Raw genomic sequence first — 15,397 nt, forward strand, 5'->3', positions numbered from 1 at the left:
TGTACCTTGTAACTGTGACCTTGCCAAAGAGCTGGCAGGGGTTTTATGTGTTTTCCACTTCCCCTTTCAGGTATGACTTCTTCCCATAAACAACAGGGTTCTGGCTAGAACAATCCTTGTGATTTTTGGAAATGCCAAGATGTGGTGTTCCTAAGGGACCGTGTGCCTCATAGAAACACTGCTGAGATGAGTATGAGCTCGTCACCAGCCCATGCCGGCTAGTTCCTAATTCAGTGTAACTTTAAGGGCCAGGCTGTGCCCACCGCTCCAGGAGGAGCAGGTGTCATACCTCTTTAAAAGGGTGGGGGAGAAATGGGGGCCCTAACTCTTCAAAGCTCCAGCGGATGTGCCCATTGCTCCTAAGCACAGGGGTATGCCACAGGCTGTGTTGCAGGGCTGAATGCAAAGACTGTTCATGACTGTCCCATACACACCCTCTCCCCCCTCTTCTTCTGCATGCAGGGCTCACACTGTGTCACCTGAGCTCATGCTGTCAGGAAGGCTTGTCTCTCTCCCCAGCAGAAGGTGGCCCAGTAAAAGATATTGTCTCACCTTCCTGGTCTCTAACACGAGTCATCTGCTTGCACGATTCCCAGCTCCAGCTCCCCCTCCCCTGTGAGCTCTCCCTGTTGGCTGCACGGCTGCAGCCAGGTGTGAATCTTTGGACCTGCTCCCCTGGCAGCTCTCAAACCCCTTGCCCTGTCTCGCTGGCTGCAGAGGGACCTGATTTCTACCCCCAGCAGCTCGCAGCCCTTCCACGCTACTTTCAAAAGGCTGGTGTGTCTCGTGTGTTCCCATGTTTCGCCTCATGTAAAACGTCTGCTTACAAAATCCGAGGAACTCGGAAGGCTCGCTGTATGCTGTGACCAGAAAAAAATGCTTCCGTCCTCCTTTTTACCATGTAATTACAAAAAAAAATCAAGTGGCAATTAAATATTATTTTTCAGTGACTAGTATAGAGAGCTGTATAAACAAGTCATTGCCGGTGTGACGTGTTAGTTTGTGCTGACTTCACGAGGGCATTTTATTCTAGCCCGTTGTAAACCTAGGCAAATATCTAGAGGCGTTGCGGTACCCCCGGGAAGACCTCTGCATACCCCAAAGGTACATGCACCCCTAGCTGAGAGCCACTGTCATATACGCCTGAACGCCAATTGCTCTTCTGTTGTAATAAAGGGCCTTTTCCGGTCTTTGAAACATCCTAGATCTGCCCCGTGGACTTCTGGGAGTAAGATCACTTTCTGGCTTGCTCTACTTCCCTTATCAGGTTACAGTCGCAGGGCTGGGACGGAAGCAACGCCTGGTTCTGCCTGAGACGCAGGATTACAGCAGCCAGCACTCGCTGGCGAGTGCCTCAGACTCCAGGGAGAATTATCTGGCCATTGCAGCAGCGAGGATCGGAGCGACACCATGCAGGAAGGAGAAGCTGAAGAGGAAAAGCCCGCCGGGACCATGCAGCAGGTAGGAAACAGGAAATAAATATGCTGGGGGGGATGAGACAACAGGCCGTATTCTGAGCGGGTGTCACCTCATCTGTCAGTTACCCTGTGCCAAGCCGGGTCTGAATGTGGACCACTGAATCCCACCTAACCCAGTCTTCATTTATTAACAGACAGATTCCATTTTTCTCCGCACAGCTGCCTGACGGATCTCCTTGTAAGGAGCTGTCTGTCGGAGCATCCTGCTGGAAAGTGACAGTGGACCCGTCAGAACCTGACTGGTCCCCATCAGCCACTTTCCATAGGAAATAGTCTGCTAAGGAGCAGGCATGAAGGGCTGCATGTTGACACAGCCAAGGGCCTTGCTCGGAGAGCGTTGGCTGGGGAAGGGGCGGTTTAAGTGAATCTTCTTCGTTTCAGTCCCCAGAATCTGGGCTCCTACTGAAACAATGGAACTCTCTATTGGCAACAGTGGGAGCAAAGCCGGGCCCTTTGCTTACACAGAACAAGTTATTGGCCAGTTGGTTTTTGGGTGTCAGGGCCTGAGGTGGATTTGCAACGAAACATACGGTGCCCTGGCACAGCTCCTCCCAACAACATGGGGCCCCCACAGCCAGGCAGTCCAGCACCTCCCCCCATGGCCGGGTAGTCCAGCACCCCCTTTTCCTGTGCCGGGGGTGGCTGCTCTATGGGGGGGCAGTCTCTCTCCAGAGAAGGCTGTGGGGGGCAGAAGAGCAGAGAGGCTCACCTGTAGGCTGCAGCCTCAGGAGAGCCAGCAGGAGGCAGTGAGCAGCACAAATATAGGCCGGAAGGCTTCAGAGGGGCATGGGGCAGGTGCACAGCCGGCTGGAAGAAAGTGGGAAAGCAGCCATGGGGTGGGGAGAGCTTACACAGAACACGTTGTGTTGTCTGGCTGTAGCTGTGCACTGCAGGGGAGGAGGGCAGCTGGGAGATGGAGAGCCCACAGGCTGCACAGCTGGCAGGAAAAAGCTGCACTTTGAAGTGGCAAAAAAGCTACTTGTGGCTGCATTACCCTCCACCCCCCTCTGAGTCCTTCAGCCCCTGGAATGTTGTGCTGCTGTTGGCTGGGGGAGCAGCTGGGGGATGGAGAGCGGGGGCGGGGGAGGCCTCAGGTGGCAGATAGAACTATGCCCCCTCTCACCTTCAGGTGGAGCACATGTGAGTCCCTGCCTCCTTCTCCGGGCCAGCAGTGCTGGGCCACAGGGGCAACTGAAGCTGTCCTCCATGGCCATGTATATACTCTGTCAGTCTTCTGCTCCACCCCTTCCACCTGAGTTCCTGCCCTTCTGGGGGCCCAGACCTGCCCCCCCCCCCCACACACACACCTTGCCTAGGGGTCTGGCTGTTCTGCCAGCAGCCTTGCCAAACCCTTAGTTCCAGTGCCCGTGGCCTGCACCCAAGTCTGGACCTGCCCCTAGGATCCTGCTTAATCGGTTAAGCAATGACTGATCAAACGAGATTAACATCCCTAGTGTAGGGATTGTCTGGATCGTGCCTAGCGTTTCAGGGCTCCAGTCTCACTGGGGAGAAGAGAGAGCATATTGTAAAAGCAATATGGTTCAAAGCTAAAAGCCAGCTGGCTCTCCGCTAGGGCTGTAGAGCACACTCCTTCTTCTCTCTGTAAGCGGTCTGAGTGCCTCTCCATGGGTGAGGGTTACACTTTCTCAAGCTCTCAGAATAATGGCCTGCTGTAATGTAGTGGTCACAGCCGTGGTCTGGGAGCCAGGATGCCTACGTGTTGTTTCCACTTTGGTGCTTACTTTGAGATGGCTGCAGAGAAGGTGCTGATGATGCTTGCAATTCTGGTTCCAGGTGACATTCGAGGACATTGCTGTTTATTTCTCCCAGGAGGAGTGGGAGATGCTGGAAGAATGGCAGAAGAAGCTCTACCGGAATGTGATGAAGGAGCATTATGACAATCTCATTTCCCTGGGTAAGGGTCCATTTTCTTATACTGTATGGTTGTGTCTAGACAGCACCCTTCTTTCACAAATTGCATAGCTTATTCCGAGTCTAAGTCAAAAGAGCTTACTTTGAAAGTTGGCGCTGTGTAGACAGCCCATTTCAAAATGAAGCACTCTTCTGACAAATCCCTTACCCAAGGGTTACAGGAACGCCAGAAGAGTGCACCTGCTATTTTGGGAAATAGTGGGAGTGTTTAAAGATGCACTGATGCTATTTCGGGATACTTCCAGTATCCCAAAATAGCAATGCAGTCTAGATGTACCCTTTGAGCTTTGCAAAATTCATCCATGCACTTTAAGGGTATGTCTACACTGTAACGCTACTTCAAAATAACTAGCGCTATTCTGAAATAACTTAGGGTACGTCTACACTACAGCGCTAGTTCGAACTAACTTAGTTCGAATTAGTTAATTCGAACTAAGCTAGTTCGAACTAACGCGTCTAGAACTAAAAACTAGTTCGAACTAGCGTTTTGCTAGTTCGAACTAGTAAGTCCACATTGAGTGGACTCTGAACAGGGCTTAAGGATGGCCGGAAGCAGTGCCGGCAGGGCATAAAAGGAGGACTTAGAGCATGGAGCTGCTGTCTCAGGCTAGCCGAGGGCTGCGCTTAAAGGGTCCCGACCCCCACCCCGGACACACAGTTCTAAGGGGTGCCCCGCTTCCAAAGAAGTTCTGGCTTGGAGTGCCCTGAGTGCCCACACTGGGCACATCACACCACTCGGCCATCAGCCCGGCTGCACTTGCCGCAGGCTGCCATCTGGGGAGAGGGAGTAATTGGGGGGCTGCAGGAGAGCTTCCACCCCCAGAAGCCCGCAGAGCCAGCCCAGTCCTCCCCATCGGGGGCTCGTACCCCATTCCTCCCTCACCTCCTTCCACTTACCCTTCCCTAGCCCCTCTTCTTATTGATGTACAAAATAAAGATAACGTTTCTTCCAACATTGACTCTGTCTTTATTGAAAAAAACTGGGGGACACTGGGAAAAGGAGGTGGGAGAGGGGAAGAGAAAGGCTGGGAGAGGGGAGGGCAACTAACATGATCAGGGGTTGGGAACAGGTCCCAGATGAAGAAAGGCTACAGAGACTGGGACTGTTCAGCTTAGAAAAGAGGAGATGGAGGGGGGACAGGATAGAGGTCTCTAAAAGCAGGGGTTGGGTGGAGAGGGTGCATTCAGAAAAGTTCTTCCTGAGTTCCCATCAAGAAGGACTAGAGGACACCAAAGGAAAGGAATGGGTAGCAGGCTTGAAACTAGTAAGAGAAAGTTGTTGTTGTTGTTGACAAAGCAAATAGTTAACCTGTGGAACTCCTTGCTGCAGGAGGCTGTGAAGGCTAGAACTAGAACAGAGTTTAAAGGGAAGTGAGATAAAGTGATGGAGGTTGGGTCCATGGAGTCCTATTAGCCAGAGGGTAGGAGTGGTGTCCCTGCCCAAAGTTTGTGGAAGGCTGGAGAGGGATGGCACGAGACAAATGGCTTGGTCATTGTCTTCAGTCCATCCCCTCCAGGGTCCCTAGGGTTGGCCGCTATTGGCAGACAGGCTACTGGGCTAGATGGACCTTTGGTCTGACCCAGGACGGCCATTGTAAGCTCAGGGCTCAGTGTCGGGGGTCTCAGTGGACCCCCTTGATTTTCATGCACACCTGGTCCTGGGTGGCCAGGCTGGCAGCTCTCCTGCCCTAGACAGCCACTTTCCTGTGCCTAGTGCGGAGATCGTGGACGAGGTCCACGATGTCCGCACTAGCCCAGGAAGGTGCCCGCCTCTTGCGGTCCAGGGCAAGCTCCCGGGAGCCGCCAGCCTGGTCCCGGCAAGAGGGGGTGGGCTGGGGGGCATCGGGTGGGTGGCTCTGTGCCGTGCCAGATGCAGGGTCTGCTAGCTGGGTGCTGGCAGGCTTGCACCTGGCACGGGCACCGTAGCCAGCCCGTGCCCCTTTAAGGGGTCCGGGGCCGGGAGGGGGGCATAGAGTTTCCCTGGTGTTGGCCAGAGTGGCCACCAGGGAAACCTGGGGAGGGCTAGCCTCCCACTAGTTCGAACTAAAGGGCTACACAGCCCTTAGTTCGAACTAGCTAGTTCGAACTAGGCGTTAGTCCTCGTAAAATGAGGTTTACCTAGTTCGAACTAAGCGCTCCGCTAGTTCGATTCAAATTCGAACTAGCGGAGCGCTAGTGTAGCGCATAGGAAAGTTAGTTCGAACTAACGTCCGTTAGTTCGAACTAACTTTCTAGTGTAGACATACCCTCTGTCTGTGTCTATGCAGCAGGCAGTTATTTCGAAATAGTGTCAAGCTGGAGGACCTCTTATTCTGACTCCCCGTATCTTCATACCATGAGGAATACGGGAACTCAGAGGAAGAGTGCTCTGTTTCGAAATAAGTGCTGTGTAGATGCTCCCTATTTCGAAATAAGCTATTTCGAAGTAAGATACATAAGTGGGCTGTGTCTAGACTGCAGGGTTTTTCGAAAAAAGTAGCCTTTTTTGAAAACTTCACCTGAGTCTAGACTACAGCCGTGTTCTTTCAAAATTAAATAAAAAAAACATGGTTTTTCTTTCGATGGCGGTACTCCTCATTTCACGAGGAATAACGCCTTTTTTTGAAAGTGCTCTTTCGAAAAAAGGCGCTATGTTACAAACTTTTTTTTCGAAAGAGAGCATCCAGATTGTCTGGGTGCTCTCTTTCGAAAAAGCAGCTTGCTTTTTCGAAAATACTGATTGTGTCTTTTGAAAAAGCTTCTTTCAAAAGAGGCTTGCAGTCTAGACGTAGCCTTGATGTAGCTCAATTTGTGTAGCTTATTTCGAGTTAAGCCCTGCTGTGTAGACACACCAGGGTGCAGCCCACATCCACTCATGCGTTTCCTAGATTGCTGGGAAATGTTGCAATAAATCCCTAAAGAGGGTTTAAAAAAACCCTGAACATCTTTGTTCCTGTTTTCTATTTCCAGCTCTCACGTGTCCACACAAAGCAACTATATTGCTTTAATCCAAAATTATGGGTAGTTGAGATGAAAGGAAAACAGCAACAAGAAAGAAGAAAAGTAAAAGTCTCTGAGCAAAGTGTGTGCCTCTTCTCTATAACCATCTGCAGCAATTGTGTGATAGCAAGATGGCTGCCTCCCCTGCAGAGAGACAAAGGTGTTGGAAACTTAAAGGTGGCATACAAAGGTGTAACAGTTTCAAGCTACAGGCACCACGCCAGCTGCTGCCACAGCTTCTTGCAAGCCCATCATTCAGAGGATGGGCCTCAAACTTACAGTGGAGGCATGGGCTGTAAACGGAAAGTTTGATTATTTTTTTTTAAATCAATTTAGAAGCAAAGGAGGGACATAATTGGGATCATACTGTAAAGTCTGGTGCATGCATTTCTAAAGAACAGCTGGATGATGGAAGGGGGAATCTGTTGATTTCTATGCTTTAAATCCATTAATTCTTGGTGCCACTAGCAAAGGGAGGGAACTGGTGTCAAACCATTCACATGGCTTTGTAACAGGCATCCCGTGTTGGTATCCCAAACCATGACCTCCTCTGATCTACATCCCCACAAACAGGCTGTGCGGGCCCCAAGCCTGACATGTTAGCCCGGATGGAACGCGGGGAAGAGCCTTGGGTCATCGATCGGCAGGAGGAAAGAGCCTTGCGTGGTGAGTCGTTATAATCTAAACCGCCTCAGACCTGCTCTCTCGATCCCAGAGCTGGAGACAAGCGCCCATCACAGGCTGCTGCACCTCTGTGTCTCTCTCTCGCTCCGCTTTCTGAGGCAGGTCTGTTCTGACAGTGTCAAACCCACAAACACACATGCCCAGCTTACTCCCTCCACCAGCTGGTTGGCTCCTGGCCCAAATGTTGAGCCAGGATTAATTGGGGCTTGGGTAGAAATCTTGCTCCAGCTCAGATTCCCAACCAATTCTACAGTGTCAGACTGTCCCCACATCCACTCCCAAATAGGCCTTCCTGGTTGCTGGCTTTGTCGTTTCCCGCATGCCTCAGAGTCCCTTAAAATGGCTGCCTTTTCCGTCCTGTCCTAAAGGTTAAACCAAACCACTGTGGTCCAACTCCCTGCTGGTGCCACTCCACTGAGTTTCATCTCTTGTCTCGACACCCAGGTTCTCCACAAACCTGCAGCCCTTCCCGTTCCTCTCTCAAAGCAATTACCCTGGAGGAGCCAAAAGCCTTAGGAGCATAGCAATGTAGGGCTCAAAAGAACTCAGATTATCCAGTCCACCTGCCCTCCTCCCCCCGCACTAAAGCAAGACCAGGGGCATCTAGACAATCCCTAACAGCCAGTATTTGTCCACCCTGTTCAGAAACCAGCAGGGACTGGGACTTCACAGCCTTCCTCCATCGCCTGTTCTAGTGCTTAGCTAGCCTTAGTCTCTCTGGTTCCACGGGACTCCTCGTTGTTTTTGCAGCTATAGACTAACACGGCATATCCCTCCCAAACAACCTAAACTTCCCTTGCTGCCATATAAAGACTTCTTGTCCAATCCCGGGGGACATGGAGCATAATTGGTCACCACCCTCTGTGACAACTCTAGCCATATCTGAAGACTGTTTTCATATCTCCCCTCAGACTCCTCTTCTCTAGATTAAACACCTTCAGTTCTTTAAACCTTTCCTCAGAGGGCACGGTTTCTAAACCTCCGAGTGCAGGGTTTCTAAATCTTTTGGTCATTTGTGTGGCTCTGCTCTGGGCCCTCCCCAGTTTGGCCACCTTTTTCCTTAAGTGCAGCACCCAGAACTGGCCACAGCACTCGAACTGAGACCTCATTAGTGCTGAGTAGAGTAGAACAATGACCTCCCATGTCTTACATGAGACCCTCTTGTTCTTATACCCCATAATGCTACTAGGCTTTTTTTTTAACTGTCCTATTGTTGGATCCTATTCAATTTGTGATCCCAAATAGCCACAAGACACTGTTACAGAAGAACGGCCACACTGGGTCAGACCAAAGATCCATCTAGCCCAGTGTCTTGTCTGCCGACAGTGGCCCATACCAGATGTCCCAGAGGGAGAGATCCCAACAGGTAATCCTCACGTGATCCCTCCCCTGTCTCCTACTTCCAGAGAAACAGAGGCTAGGGACACCATTCCTACCCATCCTGGCTAATAGCCATTGATGGATCTCACCTCCATGTTCTGCAGTCGTGCTACCTAGCCAAGTGTTTGTCATTTTGTATTTGTGCATTTGATTTGTTTTCCTCAGTGTAGTGCTTCACACTTCTTTGCTGATGCTGTCTCACTGCTTTCAGACCAGTTCTTCAATTTAGCAAGATCATTTTGTATTCTAATCCTGTCGTCCAAAGTGCTTGCGACCCCACCCCACCTGACTTCATCTGCAAATTTAGTACTCCATCCAAGTCACTGAATAAAACTACAGAATAATACCAACCCTGAACAGCCCCCTATGAGCCTCACTTACTATACCCTCCCACTTCAATAGCGAATGATTGATAACCATTCTTTGGTTACATCTATACTACAGCCCGGATCGATGCTCTGAGATCGATCCATCAGCAATTGATTTAGCAGGTCTAGTGAAGATCTGCCCGGTAGACTGCAGATCACTCTCCTATCAACCTCACTACCTACCCTGAATGAGAAGAGTAAGGGAAGTCGATAGGCGAGTTTCTCTCGTCCATCCTGCATAGTGTAGACCTTGTGGTAACTCAGCCTAAGATAAGTTGACTCTAGCTACATTACTCACATAGCTGGAGTTATGTAGCTTAAATTGACTTTCTACTATCGTGTAGCTATAGCCTTTGTGTTCAGTTTAGCAACCCGTTATGCAATCCATCTTATGGTCATTTCATCTGTACAGTGTTTCCCTAGTTTTTGTATGAGTGTCATGTGGGACTGTGTCAAAAGCCTTACTCGCATCAGGGCTATCCTATCGAGTGCTTCCCTGCTATCCACTATCCTGCCAAAGAAGGAACTAAGATGGGTTTGCTGTGATTTGTTCTTGACAAACCATATTGGATGTTTACATTCAGACCAGGGCAAGGTGGTTGGGGCAACTCTGTATTCCCAGAAGGCACAAGGCCTTGAGCGGAAAGGACCCAAGCTCCTAGACTCCCCTCACCAGCCCTTCAGTGCTGCCCAGAGCACACCGTCGGGAGGGCTCCGGTGGGGATTTAAAAGTGCCCAAGTTGTGAGTACCAGCAGCGGCTGGGATCCCAGGTCCTTTTGAATTGCTGGGCCCTGAGCAGTGTTCCCTGTAAGCTGTGTGGTCGCTCAGGAGAAATTGAAATGTGGGCCAGCTGATTAGTAGAAAACAGCTAGGTTTTCTGTTTCTAGTGGTGGTGCACATTTGCATATGGCTTAGTGCAGCATTTCCTAAATTATGGGCCTGGTACCGGGCTGTGGGGAAAAAATACCAGGGCTCAGCATGCTTGGTGGCTGCCGGCAGAGCCGGCCTTAGGCCAATTCGGGCCCCGTGCCCCTGAACCTGGAAGTGCCGGCAAGTTACAGAGCTGGGAGCCTTGCTCCACCGATATGTGGAGCTGGGTCTCTTCCCCGGCTCTGCCTGGCGCAGGTCCCCCACGCGTCTTCCCACCCCGCCCCCAGAGCGTCCCCGCCGCATGCGGCTCCTCCTCACCGCCTGCTGCTGCCCATGTGCGGCGTTGCACGTGGGTGGGGAGGACGCCCGGGTGTGACATGACGTCACGGCCCAGGATTTTAAGGCTTCGGAGGCACGTGGCGGGGCCACGCTGGCCCCAGCGGCTTCCAGCTCCGCAATGTGGAAGGCAGAAGGTAGGGAACGGGCTTGGGCAGAGGCGAGGAGGCAGCAGTGGCAGCGGTGGCGGGTTTGCGCGGAGGGGGAGGAGTGGAAGGAGAAGGGGCTTGGGTGGTGGGAGGGGGAGGCACCAAGGGACATGGTGCAGGAGAGAGAGACAAATGCCAGGGGGCCAAGTGCAGACAATGAGGGAAAGGGGGGAGGTGTCGGTGGGAGGGGGGACAGGGTGATGCTAGGAGAGGAGAGGGGAAGGGCATTGGGGGCTGGAGGAGGAGGTGCTGGGAGAAGGCTTGAAAGAAGGGGTGGGCATGAGAGAGGTGGGGATGGAGCAAGTCATGTGTGAGGGCACAGAGGGGCAGGAGGGGATGGGGCAGAGAGTGCTGAGGGGGTGGGTATCAGGGAAAGAGGACAAAGGGGGCAGGGGCAGTAAGGGAAGGGGGAGGCACCAGGAGGGTGCAGGGCTAAGGGAAGGTGCAGGTGCCAGGGGATTCTGGGGTGAGGAGGAGGGGAGAGCCGGCCACCGGAAGCAGCACTGGACAGGGGAATTGGGGCAGGCTGGGGAGATTGGGGGGGGCCAGTGGAAGCAGGGCTGCCGGGGGGGGGGGGGTGAGGTTGGGGGCAGGGAGCTGGCCGGGGAAGATTGGGGGGGTGAAGAAGCAGCCACTGGAAGGAGGGCTGGATGTGGGCAGTGGGGCTGGCCAAGGGAGATTGGGAGGAGAAGCTGGGGGGACCTGGCTGCCCGGGACGGGGTTGGGGGAAGTGGGTCTGGCCAGAGGCACAGCGGGGGGAGCAGGGGGAAGAATGAATCGGCCTGCGGGGAGTGGGACTGACCCAGCCATATGTAGATCTTGGGACGCTGCCCCTGTTCCCCACCTCCCCCCGCACAAAGCATCAGTTAGTCCAGCCCGGGGAATTCTTTTGTCCTGTCCCCCCCCCCCGTCCCCCCCCCCCGACACACACACCCCTCGAGTAGTTGCGAACTGTCTGGCTGGCAGACACACTCATGCAGCCTGAACACATTTACCAGCCAGGCAGTTCGAAACTACAAACTGATACTTCTAGTAATACAACTTACCTACTGAGAAAATACCAGACATGTTATGTCTGGTATTTTCTCAGTTTGTTTTTTATGTGTTTATATTTTTGGGCTGCAAAAAGCAGTATTGGGGGGGGGGGGGGGAAGGGTTCCAACTAAAGTAAAAAGTTTGGGAAACCCTGGTTTAACCAGCTTTGTCTGTCTTACAGCCCATTTATCCAAACCATATTCCTTAACTTGCTGGCAAGAATATGGTGGGTGTCCATATCAAAAGCTTTGCTAAAGCTGGCACTGGGGGTTTTGGGAGGACCAGAAACAACTTATTTGAATATTCATCATTTGATTAATGAATATGCAAATGAACATTACCCGTCCTCCAAAAGTTCATGAATGGATTTACTGGTCCCCATGCCAACAAGTTTGGGAACCCCTGCCTTAGTGCACATAAAATTTATTCCATATATGGACCAAAAAAAATCGGCACATGGATGGCAAAAGATTAGAGGGAACTTTGAGCCCCAGGGCAGTGGTCCCCTTGGTTTTCCCCCCTTCGTTGGCAGGCCTGCTTACATATTATCCTCTAAGGGTGAACAAACTAACTGGTTGTAAATTTGTTCCACTAACTTTCTGGATATTGAAGTTAAGCTCACCCTTTATAGTTCCCAGGCCCTCCTTTCCCCGCTTCTAAAAATTAGGTGCTAGGTTTGTCTTTCTCCAGCCCTCTGGGTGCTCACCCTCCCTCCAGACTTCTCAAAGATAAACCCTAAGGGTCCTTAAATACCCGAGGACAGTGGTCCCCAAACTTTTTAGCATCACACCCTCCCTTGTCCCTAGCTGCTTCTCCTCCCCTCCCCCCCGCTCCCCGAGTCAGGGCTGTGGCTCCTGGGAGGAGGTGGAAGGGGTGGCGGACGGGGTAAGGGGACTGAGATTGGGGCTGCAGCGGAGGGTGGGTGTGGGACCAGAACCAGGGCCAGGAATGGGGCCAGGGCCAGGCATGGGTCTGGGACTCAGGACTGCAGTGGGGGGCTGGGCCAGAACAGAGCAGATTCTTTAACTTCTCCTCTCCGTCTTGTGACCTGAGATTTCCCTGTGTCCTTAATATCAATTGTGTTCAGCAACTGGCGCCCAACTGACCTTTGTTGGGGTGTCCCATGTCTTGGCGGGGGAGATGAGTCTGATCTAGAAACGCCCCCCCCCCCCCCACTGTGGAGGAGTGGTGACTTTGTCAGCATGTCACGCCTGGCTTCTCTTCTGCAGATGGCACAGGCCTGAGCCGAGCTGAGGAGCAGCAGCAGGCGAAAGATCCCGAGAACCTGAAGCCACAAAAGACTTTACCGAGTAGGTCGGACGAGAGAGTTTTCCAGAGTGCAGACTCCGGCAGTTTCCTTCCTGCTCAGGACAAGTCCCTGAGGCTGCAGGGGATCTCGGCAGGGAGTGAGCCTGATCCCCCAAAGGAATGTGAAAGGGAAGACAAGGAACCGCTGAGACTTCTGGTGCAGGAGAACCAGATGATGAGACCAAGCATGTTCACGTGCCTCATCTGTGAATGCAGCTTCATGGGACAGACGGGCCTCAGCAGGCACGAGCGCCGGACCCACAAGATAAAGGATCCAAACCGGTGTCCAGTGTGTGGGAAGTGCTTCCGGCTCCGGCAGGACCTGAGGAGGCACCAGAGGATCCACACGGGGGAGAAGCCCTACCTGTGCACTCACTGCGGGAAGCGGTTCAGCCAGACCGCCAACCTCTGCACCCACCAGAAGATGCACCGAGGGGAGCGGCCGTACCCCTGCACCACCTGCGGCAAGAGCTTCCGGCAGAAGCAGCAGCTGGTGTCCCATTGCCGGATCCACACCGGGGAGCGGCCCTACTCCTGCCCACAGTGCGCCAAGAGTTTCCGCTGGAAGCAGGCACTCAGGGTCCACGAGAAAATACACAGAAGAGAGGGAGGCCCTGAGGGGAAACAGGCCAAAGGGAGGATCTTCTCTTGCTCCAAGTGCAAGGCCGTCTTTGCTCACCAGCAGGACTTCCAGGCACACCGGCGAGTGCACGCCAGGGAGAAGCCCTACCAGTGCGCCGACTGCGGGAAGCGCTTCAGCCAGCGGCAGCAGCTGGTGCCGCACCACCGGATCCACACCGGGGAGAGGCCCTACACCTGTCCTGTCTGTGGGAAAAGCTTCCGGCGCAGACAGGAGATGATGATACACCAGAAAATCCACACCGACGAGAAACCCTTCCCCTGCCCCGAGTGCCCGCTCCGCTTCAGGGAGAAGCAGAAGATGAAGAGACACCAGAGAATCCACACGGACGAGAAGCCGTATGCCTGCCCGGAGTGTGGGAAATGCTTCCGGCAGAAGCAGCAGATGGTGTCTCACCTCCGGATCCACACGGACGAGCGGCCCTTCGCCTGCTTGGAGTGCGGGAAGCGCTTTCGGCGGAAAGATTCCCTCACCAAACACCAGCGAATCCACCAAAGGGCCCGGACGTAGAGCTTGTCTAGTGTTTCTCAGCCAGTGGTACGAGTACCCTTAGGGGCACTCAAGTCTGAGGGCTACGACCACACAACTGAAATTTGGAGAAGACTGAATTTTTGTTACTTTTACAGCACTTTATTATTTTTGTACTTTTTACACCCCAAAATTATCACTCGCTCTGCTGCGATTAAGTTGTTTAAACAAACGTGTTGCAATGGTAGAAAAAAAAGTCTGAAAACTGTTTGTACTGGGGGTACTTAATTTTTTTTAAAAGGGGTACTTTATAAAAAAAGTGAGAAACACTGGATTAGCCCATACTCAACACTGTGCCATCCTGCCCTTGGACTCCCTCCTCATTGTATATTTCCACCCAGTGGACACTGCTTTCACCCAGAGAAGCCACCCCTGGAGACATCATCTCTTCACAGCTCCGGGCGGGGACCAGAAGGGGAGAAACACTAGATCAGTGGTCTCCAACCTTTACACCCAAGATCACTTTTTTAAATGACAGACCAAGCCAAGATCTACCGCCCCGCCCCTTCCTTGAAGCTCGGCGAGGGTGCACCACGCTCCACATGGGCTGGCGCAGAGGAGAAGCTGCCTGGCCAGCTGGCTGTGGCCTTCAGCCCGGAGAAGGGTGAACTGCGCTCTAGCTGATCGGGCGGCTTCCTCTCTGTGCCTGCCCACGTGGAGCTTGCTGCACCCTGGCTGAGCGCCATGGCCAGCTGGCCAGGAAGCTGCTTCTCTTCCCTCCAGCCCGGCTGTCCTACGCTCAGCCCGGGAAGCTTGCTCCAGCACAGCTGGAGCCTGACGCAGCCTCCCTGGGCTGAGTGCAGGGCAGCCGGGCTGGAGGGAAGAGAAATGGCTGCCTAGCCAGCTGGCCATGGTGCTCAGCCAGGGTGCACCAAGCTCCACATGGGCAGGCGCAGAGGAGAAGCTGCCAATCAGCTGGAGCACGGGGCAGCCTCTTTCAGCTGAAAGCCACAGTCAGCTGGCTGGGGTGTTTCAGACCTCCCAGCTCACACTCATCTGTGTTGTTGCTCAGTGAGTAGCTGCTCCTCAAATGAGGAAATCTAATGTAAATGTACTGTGCAGGCGCGCAGTTCAGAGAGGGCTCAAGAGCTACTCTTAGAGCCCCTGAGATCTACCGGTAGATCGCGATCTACTGGTTGGTGACCACGGCACTAGACACACTCTCCACCTCAGAAGGTGAAAGAGCTGCACCTCCATTCCCTCAGAGGGTCCCGGCAGCCAGAGTCTCTCTGCCCCTACGTTTCGTTAATGTATTTGAACCATTATAGCGGGATCTTGCCCTTCCTGTGAACCCCCCATAAAGCCCTGGTGACAGTGGTATATGTAGGTGAAAGCCATGACACAGTGCCATAGTTTAATAGATATAGAACCATTAGATCAGTGGTTTTCAAGCTCTGGGTCACAACCCAGTACTGGGTCATGGAAGGTCGGGCACTGGGTCTCATTGCTGCAGTGGGATCAGGTGAGCAGTGGGGGTGCTAAGGGAGCTCTTGGCCTGGTACTGTAGGCTGTGCTGTGCTCCAGAATGGGCCAGCTGCTTGGGGGGAGGGGGGAAGAGCACCCAGGGCTCTGTGCACTGCCCCTAGGGTTGCTAGATTTTCACCAAAAATACTGTGTTCTCTTCCCCCTCCCCCCCCCAAATTTTTTGTCTCAATTTCTTTACTGGACAGAAGGCACAAATACCAGACTGTCTAGTTCAATATCAGGCA

At 53.0% G+C, this 15,397-nt stretch overlaps 1 protein-coding gene across 1 annotated transcript; it reads left to right on the top strand.

The window, feature by feature from the left end:
• Positions 1-1,249: 1,249 nt before the first annotated feature.
• On the top strand, positions 1,250-15,323 carry LOC149525465 (uncharacterized). The gene is made up of 4 exons (XM_089775937.1): positions 1,250-1,461; positions 3,273-3,393; positions 6,963-7,055; positions 12,442-15,323. Exons 1-4 carry the CDS (start codon positions 1,411-1,413, stop codon positions 13,668-13,670), a joined length of 1,494 nt encoding a protein of 497 aa, XP_089632063.1. The 5' UTR covers positions 1,250-1,410; the 3' UTR covers positions 13,671-15,323.
• The last annotated feature ends 74 nt before the right edge of the window (positions 15,324-15,397 follow it).

The sequence above is a fragment of the Pelodiscus sinensis genome, chromosome 2 (assembly GCF_052426305.1).
Source record: "Pelodiscus sinensis isolate ZL-2025 chromosome 2, ASM5242630v1, whole genome shotgun sequence".
NCBI lineage: Eukaryota > Metazoa > Chordata > Testudines > Trionychidae > Pelodiscus > Pelodiscus sinensis.